Source organism: Tenrec ecaudatus, chromosome 14, assembly GCF_050624435.1.
Source record: "Tenrec ecaudatus isolate mTenEca1 chromosome 14, mTenEca1.hap1, whole genome shotgun sequence".
Lineage (NCBI taxonomy): Eukaryota > Metazoa > Chordata > Mammalia > Afrosoricida > Tenrecidae > Tenrec > Tenrec ecaudatus.
Genome location: NC_134543.1, coordinates 86968858 through 86980843, shown reverse-complemented (window position 1 = coordinate 86980843; position 11986 = coordinate 86968858). Strand labels below are relative to the sequence as shown.

At 40.4% G+C, this 11986-nt stretch overlaps 1 protein-coding gene across 2 annotated transcripts; it reads right to left on the bottom strand.

Moving 5' to 3' along the window:
- Positions 1-10422: 10422 nt before the first annotated feature.
- LOC142425691 (olfactory receptor 11H12-like) lies at positions 10423-11564 on the bottom strand. Of its 2 annotated transcripts, XM_075531009.1 has the most exons (2): positions 10608-11531; positions 10423-10428 (listed from the first exon to the last, which is right to left on the bottom strand). In XM_075531009.1, the coding sequence occupies exons 1-2, from the start codon at positions 11529-11531 to the stop codon at positions 10423-10425; spliced, it is 930 nt and encodes a 309-aa protein (XP_075387124.1). The 2 variants fall into 2 exon arrangements, with proteins under 2 accessions (XP_075387124.1, XP_075387123.1); XM_075531008.1 differs by lacking the exon at positions 10423-10428 and having other exon boundaries at positions 10584-11564.
- Between the last annotated feature and the right edge of the window lie 422 nt (positions 11565-11986).

Genomic DNA, 11986 nt, shown 5'->3' with positions numbered 1-11986 from the left:
ACATGACGTCCCTCACTGACTCATAGCCCTACAGGGGACAACACTGGAGACACTGTGGAAATTGCATCTGATCTGATCCCACCACACCAAGGCAAAACACTAAGGTTGTGCAACAGAACAGCAAGAGGAACAGAGCAGCAAAGTCACCAGGGAATACCAAAGATAGACTTTGGAGCCAGGGGTTGGCACCCCATCAGACTTGACAGGAAAACACTTCTAAAGTCCAAAAATGAGTCCTTGCACTAATTACAAACTTTTCTTTTTTGTTGTTGTATTGTGTTCTTTTTTGTTTTTTTGCCATTGGCTTTTTGATGTTGTTGTTGTTTCATTTTCTTTTGTTGCATGGTTTTTTCTGTCTTGTTTTTGTACATGTTATTATCTCCACAGGGCTCTTTAAATAATATAGGCTGGATGAACAATCTTGAGCAGAAAACAAAGGGACCGACAGTTCCAGGGGGGACATAGGAGAGGGAGCAGGGAAGGGAAAGGTAGTAGTGTTAACAAGGGAACACCAAGTGATCCAAATCGGTGGTGAGGAGGGTATAGGAGGCCTGTTAGGGAATTCTCAAGGGTACTGTAACCGAGAGGAATTACTGTAACTCAAATGAAGGCTGAACATGATAGGGGGACAAGAGGAAAGTAAAAGGAAAGAGAGGAAAGAGGTAGGAATCAAATGGCATTTATAGAGGTCTAAATAAAGGCATGTACTTTTGCAAATATATTTAGATATGAGGATGGGGAAATAGATTTATGTGCATATATTTATAGGTTTAGTATAATGCCAGAATACTTTGTTCTATTAAACTGGCATTCCATGATGCTCATCTTCCCAACATGATCGCTGAAGACAAAGTGGGTACATTAGCAAATGTGGTGAAGAAAGCTGATGGAGGCCAGCTATCAAAATATATAGGATCTAGGGACTTAAAGACTTGAAGGTAAACAAGCGGTCATCTATCTCAGAAGCAACAAAGCCCACACGGAAGATGCACACCAGCCTGTGTGATCACAAGCCATGAAGGGATCAGTTATCAGGCATTAAAGAACAAAAAACATATCATTGTGTACTCACCTCCTGATACGATCGCTGAAGACAAATGGGTGCATAAGCAAATGTTCCAAAGAAAGCTGATGGTGCCTGGATATCAAAAGATATAGCGTCTGGGGTCTTAAATGCTTGAAGGTAAACAAGCGGCCATCCAGCTCAGAAGCAACAAAGCCCACATGGAAGAAGCACACCAGACTGTGTGATCACGAGGTATTGAAGGGATGAGGTATCAGGCTTCAAAGAACAAAAAAAAAACATATCTTTGTGAATGAGGGGGAGTGCGAAGTAGGGGCCCAAAGCCTATCTGTAGGCAACTGGACATCCCCTTACATCAGGGTCATTAGGAGGAGAAGTCAGGGTGCTGAGTAGCAATGATGAAACATACAACTTTCCTCTAGTTCCTAAATGCTTCCTTCCCACCCACTATCATGGTCCCAATTCTATCTTACAAATCTGACTGGACCTGAAGATGTACACTGGCACAGAGAAGAAATAGAAACACAAGAAATCCAGGACAGATGATCCCTTCAGGACCAGTGCTAAGAGTGGAGATACTGAGAGGTTGGAAGGGGGGTGGGGTAGATAGGATGACCCGATTACAGGGATCTACATATAATCTCCCTGGGGAACAGACAACAGAGAAAAGTGGGTGAAGGGAGATGCCAGACGGTGGAAGATATGACAAAAATAATAATTAATTAATTATCAAGGATTCATGAAGGAGTGGGGAGCGGGTAGGGAGGGGGGCCAAAATGAGGACCTTATACCAGGGGTTTACATGGAGAGCGGTGTTTTGAGAATGATGAGGGTAACGAAGGTACAAATGTGCTTTATACAAATGATTTATGTATGGGTTGTGATAAGCGTTGTATGAGCCCCCAGTGAAATGATTGAAAAATAAGAGTAATTGGAACTCTTTCTGGGTCAAAGCCGGGCATTGGTGTGGAAGGCTACTCTCTCTCACTTTTACCTACCATTCCACCACAAAGTCTGTTGGAACTTTTGACTCTTTTTTCCCCTTAATGGCCCCTAATTGGGCTATAATTAACGTAATCATACATCAGTCATATGGAGAAGGTTTGTGTAATCCTCACCACAATCGACTTTGGAATTTTTACTTTCGTTTCACATTAATGTTGACTCCCTAATTTCCCATATCCTACCTTCCTATGTTCCTATGTTGTTACTGTCTTCGTAATTCCCCACAGCCCAGTATGCCTACACTGTTAAATATACAAGGCTAGGCCAGACAACCTATAAGGATCCATAGAAAATGACCATATAAAACTGATCTAAGAGAAAGCAGGAATGATGAAAAATTTAGAATTATTTTACATTGACTCCATAAGGAGATCAAATTTCAAGATGTTACATTCCAGTCCAAGTACAGGTGCTGAAGTCCACCTTATAGTGCTCTTTGTCTGATATTTGCCTGTGGGCATCCTTACCAATGGCATGGAGGACTCACCAGAGGCTCATCCTATGTAGGGACTCTGGAAAGGGATTTTGGGCTACCATTATTGTCCTCAGCTTTCTGTAAACTGGGTATTTAAGATTTATACACTAGTACTATTTCTTTCTGTCGCTTTGGATCTTATCAGCTATTTTGGATTCACAGGCTGGTGTGCCCCCTCTGTGTGGATGTAAGTGACTCCTCATATAGATGGCTGGCACCATCTGCTTTCTTCACCACATGAAGTTGAGGGGACTGTGTGATAAGAACTCATTGTACTTATATTAGGAAACAGCAGAATACTTAACGGTTGTTCTAGTGGGGGTCCTGAACTAGGCAGGATTCTTTATTTGTAAAGGAAAAGAGCAAGGAGTTTTACCATTTAAGTCCATTGGTTTAAGTATGTTAGTGGGCCATGTGACTGCCCAACTAAAAGGACTAATAGCCACTAAGAGGAGAATCCACTTTCATGGATTAATGTCGCTTCCATTTACAGTCTAAGGCATTTAGGATCTACATGGTAATATTTGGATCTTTGATAGTTCTACCAGGTAAGTGTGGAACTGCTAACTTCAAGGATGATGGCTCAGACCTTCCAACCTCCAAGGGAGACAGACTGTCAACCTTTGGCACCCTATAAAACAGGGTTTGTTGGAATGGAATTTTTGATGTTGGGTGTTGGTCTTATAATTTAAAACACTATCTTAGCTCTCTTTTTTTAAATTTAATAAATCACTATATAGGGGCTCTCATAGTTCTTATAATAATCTACTTATCACTTGTATCAAGGACATTTATACATAGGTTGCCATCATTATTCCCAAAACATTTTCTTTTTTATTAAGCCCTTGGTAGTAGGTCCTCTTTTCCCCCACTCTATCCCCCACCCTCCTCCCTCCAGAACCCTTGGTAATTTATAAATTATTATATTTTCATATTTTCCACTCTTCATTGTCTCCCTTCACCCAAATTTCAGTTGTTTGTCCCCCCGTGTGTTTGTGTGTGTGTGTGGGGGGGTGTTGTATATCAGTCATTGCGATTGTTTCCCCTCTTCTCCAGCTACACATACCCCTCCCCTCCTCCTACCTTCATGGTATCAGGACTTTCATTATTGGTCCTGAGCAGGTTATCTGTCCTGATTCTGCATGTCAAAACATCTTATCTGTAATAGTGTATATGCCAAGGTCTATCCAGATTTGTAGGATAGAACTAGGGTCATGATAGTGGTGGTGGGGAGGAAGCATTAAGGATCTAGGAATGTTGACTTTCCTCCTGCCCTACTACCATGCTTTGTTGCCACCTGGGCTAGAGTATACCTCTTCTCTAAGCAACTTTACCTTTGATCATTCCCCACCAGGCCTGCCAAACCCCCTCTCTACCATTTGGGGTCCCATGTTTTTCCCTTGTCCCTGTGTTTGTTAACACCACTTCCTTACCCCCCCCCCTACCCCCCCACCCCAAGTCCCCCCGGAACTGTCGGTCCCATTGTTTTTCCTCCAGATAGTTCATCCAGCCTGTCCTATTCAGACAGACTTGTGGAGACACTAACCTGCATGGAAACAAGACAGAGGAAAACAAAGCAACATTATACAACCAGACAACAAAACAACAAAAACAAACCACTGACAAAGAACAGAACAAAACAGTTCACAAGAGAAAAGCTTGTATTTAGTTCAGGGATTGTTTGCTGGCCCTTAGGAGCGTTTTTCAGTCCAGTAGTTGGGGCATCATGCCCAGGACCCAAAGTCCACTTTCAGCATTCCCTGGGGACCTTGCCACTCCATTCCCTTGCTGTTCCGCTGCACTCCCCCAGTGATTTGCCTCGGTGTGGTGGGATCAGGTCAGGTGTAATTCCCACACTGTGTCTCCAGTGCTGTCCCCTGTATCTAGGTAGATGGAGGAAAGAGCTAGGAGTCAAAGGGCATTTATGGAAGTCTAGACAAAGACATGTACATGCAAATATATATATAGGAGGATGGGGAAATAGATCTATGTGTCTATATTTATAGGTTAAGTATTAAGGTGGCGGAAGAACCTTGGGCCTCTATTCAAACACTCCCTCAAGGCATGAATACTTTCTTTTATTAAATTGGAACTCTATGATGCTCACTCTCCCGATACAACTGCTGGAGCCAAAGGGGGTGAACAAGTAAATGTGGTGAAGAAAGCTGATGGTGCCCGACTATCAAAAGAGATAGTGACTGGGGTCTTAAAGGCTTGAAGATAAACAAGCGGCCATCTAGCTCAGAAGCAGCAAAGTCCACATGGAAGAACACACCAGCCTGTGTGATCCAGTGGTCCCAAAGGGATCAGTTACCAGGCATCAAAGAACAAAAAATCATATCATTGACTGCACACCTCCATGATAGGATCGATGAAGAAAAATGGGTGCATAAGCAAATGTGGTGAAGAAAGCTGATGGTGCGCGCCTATCAAAAGAGATATTGTCTGGGGTCTTAAAGGCTTGAATGTGAACAAGCGGCCACCTAGCTCAGAAGCAAAAGAGCCCACATGGAAGAAGCACACCGGCCAGTGCGATCACGAGGTGCAAAGGGACCAGGTATATGGCATCATGCAAAAAAAAAAAAAAAGATATATGTGTGTGTGTATGTATGTATATATATATATATATATGTATGTATGTATATATATGTATGTATATATATATATATATTAAATGAAGGGGGAAGTGCAGAGTGGAGACCCAAGGCCCAAGTGTCGGCCAATGGAGATCCCCTCATAGAGGAGTTTAGGAGAGGAGATGGGTTAATTAGGGTGCGAGGTAGTACCGATGAAGAACACAGCTTTCCCCCAGATCCTGGATGCTTCCTCCCCGCAACTACCATGATCCGAATTCTACCTTGCAGGGCTGGATAGGGCAGAGGCTGTACACTGGTACATATGAGGGCTGGAGAAACAGGGAATCCAAGGTGGATGATACCTTCAGGACCAAGGGTGTGAGGGGCGATGCTGGGAGAGTGGAGGGTGAGTGGGTTGGAAAGTGGGAACTGATTACAAGGATCCACATGTGACCTCTTCCCTGGGAGAGGGACAGCAGAGAACAGGGTGAGGGGAGACTCCATATAGGGCAAGATATGACAAAATAACGATGTATAAATTACCAAGGGCACATGAGGGAGGGGGGAGAGGGGAGGGAGGGGGAAAAAAAAGAGGACCTGATGCAAAGGGCTTAAGTGGAGAGCAAATGCTTTGAGAATGATTGGGGCAGGGAATGTATGGATGTGCTTTATACAATTGATGTATGTAAAGGTATGGATTGTGATAAGAGTTGTATGAGTCCCTAATAAAATGTAAAAAAAGAAAAGAAAAAAAAAGATCTAGGAATGTTGTGTGTTTCTTCAATGCTGTATTGCACCCTGGCTCCTTCTTCCTTTTCTTGTGGGTCTTCTGTGAGGATAATGTTCAATTGTCTACAGAAAGACTTTGAGTCTTCTTTCCCACTGAGATAGTAACTAGCAGATAAACATAAGTAGGATTAATTGAAGGGCAGAGAGATAAATGGCTTGGTGAGCCTCCCCTTTCTTGTCTCTTGCTCTTTTATCATCAGACCAGTGGGTGGCTGCCTTGCTTGCTCTGTGCCTCTATTAACAGGCTACACTACCTGTGGGACACCTAGCCTGAGGACTGTGTTGCTGTACATTGAGGTCCCTTTAAGACCACATGATCGGAATGTACATATCTGGAGCTGGGCTGATGGTTGGTGACCTGGCTACAATTGGTGACCTGCCTTGTTGTTTTCTGCCTATGCTAGAATAGCCTAGCTCTCTCTACAGAGGACTACCTGGCAGCACTCAAGACTTGAAGGACTGCTACTGTCGCAGTGAGCCATTTGTAGTGCTTTATAATTTAATTGTTCATTTCTTTTATTATATATCTATCTATCTGTATATAATTTAACAGTTCATTTATTGTGTTATATATCTAACTACATAAATATATATAATTATCAGCAATCTGTTTTATCTCTCTAGAGAACCCTGTCAAATACACTGACCCCCCTCATTCACATTGTTTTGGGTCTTCTGGTGACTGTCACCTGATTCCAAGAATACCTTGTGATCAGATGGGTTAATGTTCCTCATCCATGTGGGTTTTGTTGCTTCCCTACTAAATGGCCACCTTTTTAACTTTAAGCTTTTAAGACCCCAGATGCTCTCTGTTCTAATGGACAGGCACCATAAATTTTCTTCACCACACTTTCTTATGCACACATTTTGTCTTCAGCGATCGTGTAAGAAGGTGAGCATCACAGAAAGCCAGATTATTTTTAAAAATTGCTCTTGCATTGAGGGAGGATTTGAGTAGAGGCCCAATGCCTATCTGCTATCTTAATACTTTACATATAAATATATGTACCTAGACCTATACCCTGATTGTTATATATTAAAATATTTACATTGTACATGCCTCTGTTTGTTCCTCTATAATTCTCTATTGCCTCCTAGTTCTTTTCTTTATTTCCTTTTACTTTCCTCCTGTCGCAATACCATGTTCTACCTTCATTTAGCTCTCAGTACTGCCTCTTGGCTACATTGCACTTGATAGAACCCCACCAGGCATTCTATGCTCTTCTCACCATTGATTTACAGCTCTTATTTTTCCCTTGTACCTGGGTTTGTTGGCTGCCTGCTCCTTTCCCCCCACCTCCTTCTCTCCTTTGTCTCCCAGAATCATCCATTTTCTCCCCTAGATTATTTATCCTGCCATTCTTATGTAAATAGACATGGAAAGAAAACAAAAGAGAGGGGGGGAAATAGCCCATGAATAGTTTCAGGTCTATCTGATGAACCATATGAATGTTTTTTGATCTGGTCTGATGCAGTGCCAAGCTCTAGACCCTGAGTCCGAAGTTTATTGTAACTTTTCCTTTGGGAATTTATTGCTTTTCTGCCCTTGCTGCTCTGTTGGGCCCCCTTCCTGCAATGCCCTAGTGTGGTGGTGATCAGACTGGGCACAATTCCCGCACTGTGACTTCGGTGCTGCTGGCTGTTCTTAGCTCTATTATTTTCAGTAAATTATAAGTCTATATTATGAGTTTATGAGATGAAACAACTAAAAACTAGTTGTTGAAAAATGTCCTAATTTAGTAACTCAAGAGAGATACATTTGAGATTATGGTGGAAATATTGCCTGCCTTGACAATTTATTGTTCTTGAAATTAGTTTTGACTGGTCTATATTTCACATACTATGAAATGTAATATATGCGAAGAGTTGTAAAATCATTTGGCAATCAATTTCAGAACAATTTCTTCTTTCTCATACTCCTTGTTTATAGCTCTCTACTTACCCCCGCCCCCCCACCCAAACGTCCTCTGCCATGCCCTTAGGTAATTATCAATCCAGATACTTTCTCTGTAGGTTCGCCATATGGATTTCATATACAGAAAATCATGCAGCAGAACCAAGAAAGAAAGAAACTCCACTCTCCCAACAATTATGACAAAACAAAAAAGAAATATAATCACAAAGAAAGCAGAAAATATTAAAAACTGAAACAACTTTAAATGTGTCAAAGAGAACAAATGATAATTTTGATCTTCATAACACCCGCTCTCAGGGGGATGGACACCAGAAAAGTGGGTGAAGGGAGACATCAGTCAATATAAGCCATGAAAAAACAATAATTTATAAATATCAAGGGTTCAATAGGGAGGGATGGTGGGGGAGGGAGAGGAACAAAAATGAGAAGCTGATACCAAGGGTTCTAGTAGAAAGAAAATGTTTTGAAAATGTTTGAAAATATTATGAAGATAACAACAAATGTACCAATGTGCTTGACACTGTGGATGGATGTAGGGATTGTGATACCAGCTGTATGAGTCCCCAATAAAATTATTTTTAAAAGAGTGATCATTTCAACCTAATGACATCTCCCACAATCAACTTTATGATGCTCTGTGTCTGATAGCAAGGCAATTTACACCCCAGGACAAGGTTCAGAGGGGAGTCATCAAGGCTCACTCCTTTGGGGACACTACACGTGAATTCTGCATTTCCACTGTCACCCATACTTTTCTGCACTCTCGGTGTTCACAGTTTGAACTCTCCCTTTAGATTTGGATTTTACTATGAACACTCCTTGGCGCATCCTGGCTGGCGTGCATCTTCCATGGGGACCCAGTTGGATAGCTCACTTAGATGGCTACTTGTTTCAAGACAACCCTTTAAGACCTAAGACAATATCCTTTCTGATAGCCAGGTTCAATCTGATTTCTTTACCACACTCGTTATAGCACTTACATGTTCAGTGAGTTCTTCCTGAGGGTGAGTATTGAATAGGACCATGTCATGAGAACTTATAAATTATTCTTAGGTAAGGGCTGAGAGATTATTGACTACACATTCTGGAGCTCTACTGACTGACCTCATGTCTTGGGAAGGGGTCAGAGGACTAGGGAACCTTCTCAATAGACTGTAAGTGACAGACTCCTGCTGAACTCTGATAAGTAAGATAGACCCAAAGACTTGACAATATTTCACCTGGTTGTCTATGGCCAAATTTGTAAATACATTACTGCCTTTTGTAATGTACTGCCTTTTGTCATTAGCTAAAAATGGTAAAAGGAAAATTATTATATGCATATTATAACAATTGCATGTAGATCTTTCAGATTTTGGATTAGATGATAAGCACTAATTTAGATATCTAAAATATCATCATGGAAATTCTTCATGAAACCTATATAAATTCAGTTTTAATATAAAACAAGGTGAAACAGTTTTAGTAGCCAGCAAAAGGATTGGTGGTAGATGGCAGGAGGACGTGGGAGTGTTTAGTAATCTCTCAATGAGTACTGATTCTATAAGTGGTCACATTTTCTAGTAGTGAAATATCTATTTTTTTCTAAACCTCCTCCTCAAAATTCTGTTTCTTTTTATGCTTCACAAAGTACCTTAATCTACTTGCAAGAAAGACTGTCCTTATAAGAAAACTGTCCCTGAATTTTTATCTAAACACATTAAAATTTATAATTTGATATCATTTTATAATGATAATATAAAGCTTTTGATACAAGAAAATAAAGTTAAAATCATATTAAGTAAAAAAATAGTAAAAAGGTAGTGTTAGAGAGATGGAATTCTGGATGCTCTTTTAATAAGACTCTGAGTGTCATCATAATATGATACAGCAACAAACAATAATGAAAAAATCTGCTAATATTCAGCAACACAGTTAATGCTACTACTTTGGGTTCAAGTGAGCCATTTTTCTCTCCATCACTTAGGAGAAGATATTTTATTTAGGTGAAAAAGAAAATAACTTAATCTTGTATTTTGAAATACTTTTATAAGTGCTATATACATAGAAAAAATTTACATTTTAGGAGACTACAGTGATGTTATATGGCAAGAAAATGACATATAGATGCATGTCATTGAGGTAGACTACTATGTCATAGAAATCTTAGGTAACATTTTTTCGAAGGGTTTCCTTATAAGTAATGATGAAATATAAGAACAACAGTAAGATAAGAGAAAGGCTTTGCTTCTTTTATTTCAAATCAACAAAACACACAAAACTTATACTTTACAGGCCTTTTTGCTTTATAAATTTCAGTTATCAAATAGAAGTAAGGAATTTTTATCATACATAAGCCATATTAAAAGTATCTCATCAAAAACGCACCAAACTGTTCCTCACCAAATACACAGTTGAAGTGTCAAAGAGGAACACAATTGTTCCATTAACCTGCACAATCTAGTATATCATTGTAAATGATTCCATGAATTCCACCAAATCTACGGCCATCGAGTATACTTCAATTCATAAAGATGCATTAAGACATAGAAGAACAGCCACCTTGGATTTCCAGGGATGAAAATCATTACGGGAGGAGAAAGCTTCCTGTTTCTCCTATGGACCCACTGGTAGAACTAAGCTGCCAAACACCAAACAATTAGGGCTCCTAATGATCTCAAAGATGTGGAAGTAATAACATAAAAAATCAATATTAATAGATAAAAATATCATTATTTCAATCTTTGGAGAATTAGGCAATTCTGATTATTTTTTGTAAGACTGTACTCACCTAATCATAAAGGAATCATATACTCTGTCCTAGCTAATGCTAGAAAGCCCCACAACTTTCCTCAAGGCTGCTTTCATGTCCTTATTCCGGAGGCTGTAGATGAGAGGGTTGAAGAGTGGAGTCACCATAGCATAGAACAGTGTTGCAACTTTCTGCATCCCAGCAGAATGTCCGACTCCTGGGTTCACATACATGACCATCAGGGAGCCATAGAACAGTGATACCACGGCCAAATGAGATCCACATGTTGAGAAGGCTTTACGTCTTCCTGTGGCTGAAGGTACACGTAACACAGCTACTACAACAAGCGTATAGGATCCAAGGATGAAGAAGAAGTTACCAAAGATAATTAATGAGCTGAGAGTATAGCAAAGCAATTGGATCCTTGGTGCAGAGCTACATGCTAATGCAAACAGTGGTCCTGGATCACACACAACATGGTCAATAATATTTGGGCCACAGAAGGGCATCTGAGACATGACAATAACAGGGGTCAGGAACCACAGAAACCCACAAATCCAGCAGACAGTGACTAGTTTAGCACAGAGATATCCGGTCATGATATTAGGGTAGTGTAAGGGACGACAGATAGCAAGGTATCGATCAAAAGCCATGACAGACAAAAGGAAGCTTTCAGATATGCCCAAAGAAAAAAAGAAATAGAATTGGAGGAAGCAACCGGCAAAGGAAATAGTTTTTGTCTCTGAGAGAAAGTTGACCAACATCTTGGGGACTGTCGAAGAGACATACCAGATCTCTAGGAAGGAGAAATTCCCCAGGAATATGTACATGGGCGTGTGAAGTCTCTGGTCACACCATACTGCACAGAGAATAGCACTGTTTCCTGTTATGGTCATAATGTAGGTTGTGGTAAAGAGTGAGAACAAGAGGCTCTGGATCTGCCACTCAAAGGAGAAACCTAGGAGTACAAATTCACTCACAGAAGCAAAATTGGAATCCTGCTTGGAGACATTCATTTGATCAGTACTCTGAAAATATAAGAGAAACATTATTATCAATATGACTCTTTTAAAATGTGTTCATTTTTTTTTAAGAATCAAGAGAAGGAGGACCAAGGGCATGTCATTTGTAGAAAAGGTCATCTGTTAAAAACATAATGTAGCCCACCCTTTCTTGACCACATACCCTGTTTCTGGACAGAAACCAACTTTTGCTCACTTCTGAGCCCCACTCTTGCTATATGGCGATGGAACAAAGAAGCAAAATTAAACTCATTTTGTAAGCATGATGATTTGAGTGAGGGATGATCTATGATAATTTCTGGTTAGAACTGGGCATAAATTACCACTTAATAAATGTATTAACTTTTTACCTAGAGCCATCTTATCATGCAATAGAGACAGGAAGGAGGTTTAAGGTACAATATGTTTATGTGTGTGTCAGTTAGAGTTCTTCCTTATGCCCTATAACG

Excerpts from the sequence above, each read along its gene's own strand:
- LOC142425691 (XM_075531008.1), bottom strand. The coding sequence starts at position 11,564 with ATGTTTCTCTTATATTTTCAGAGTACTGATCAAATGAATGTCTCCAAG.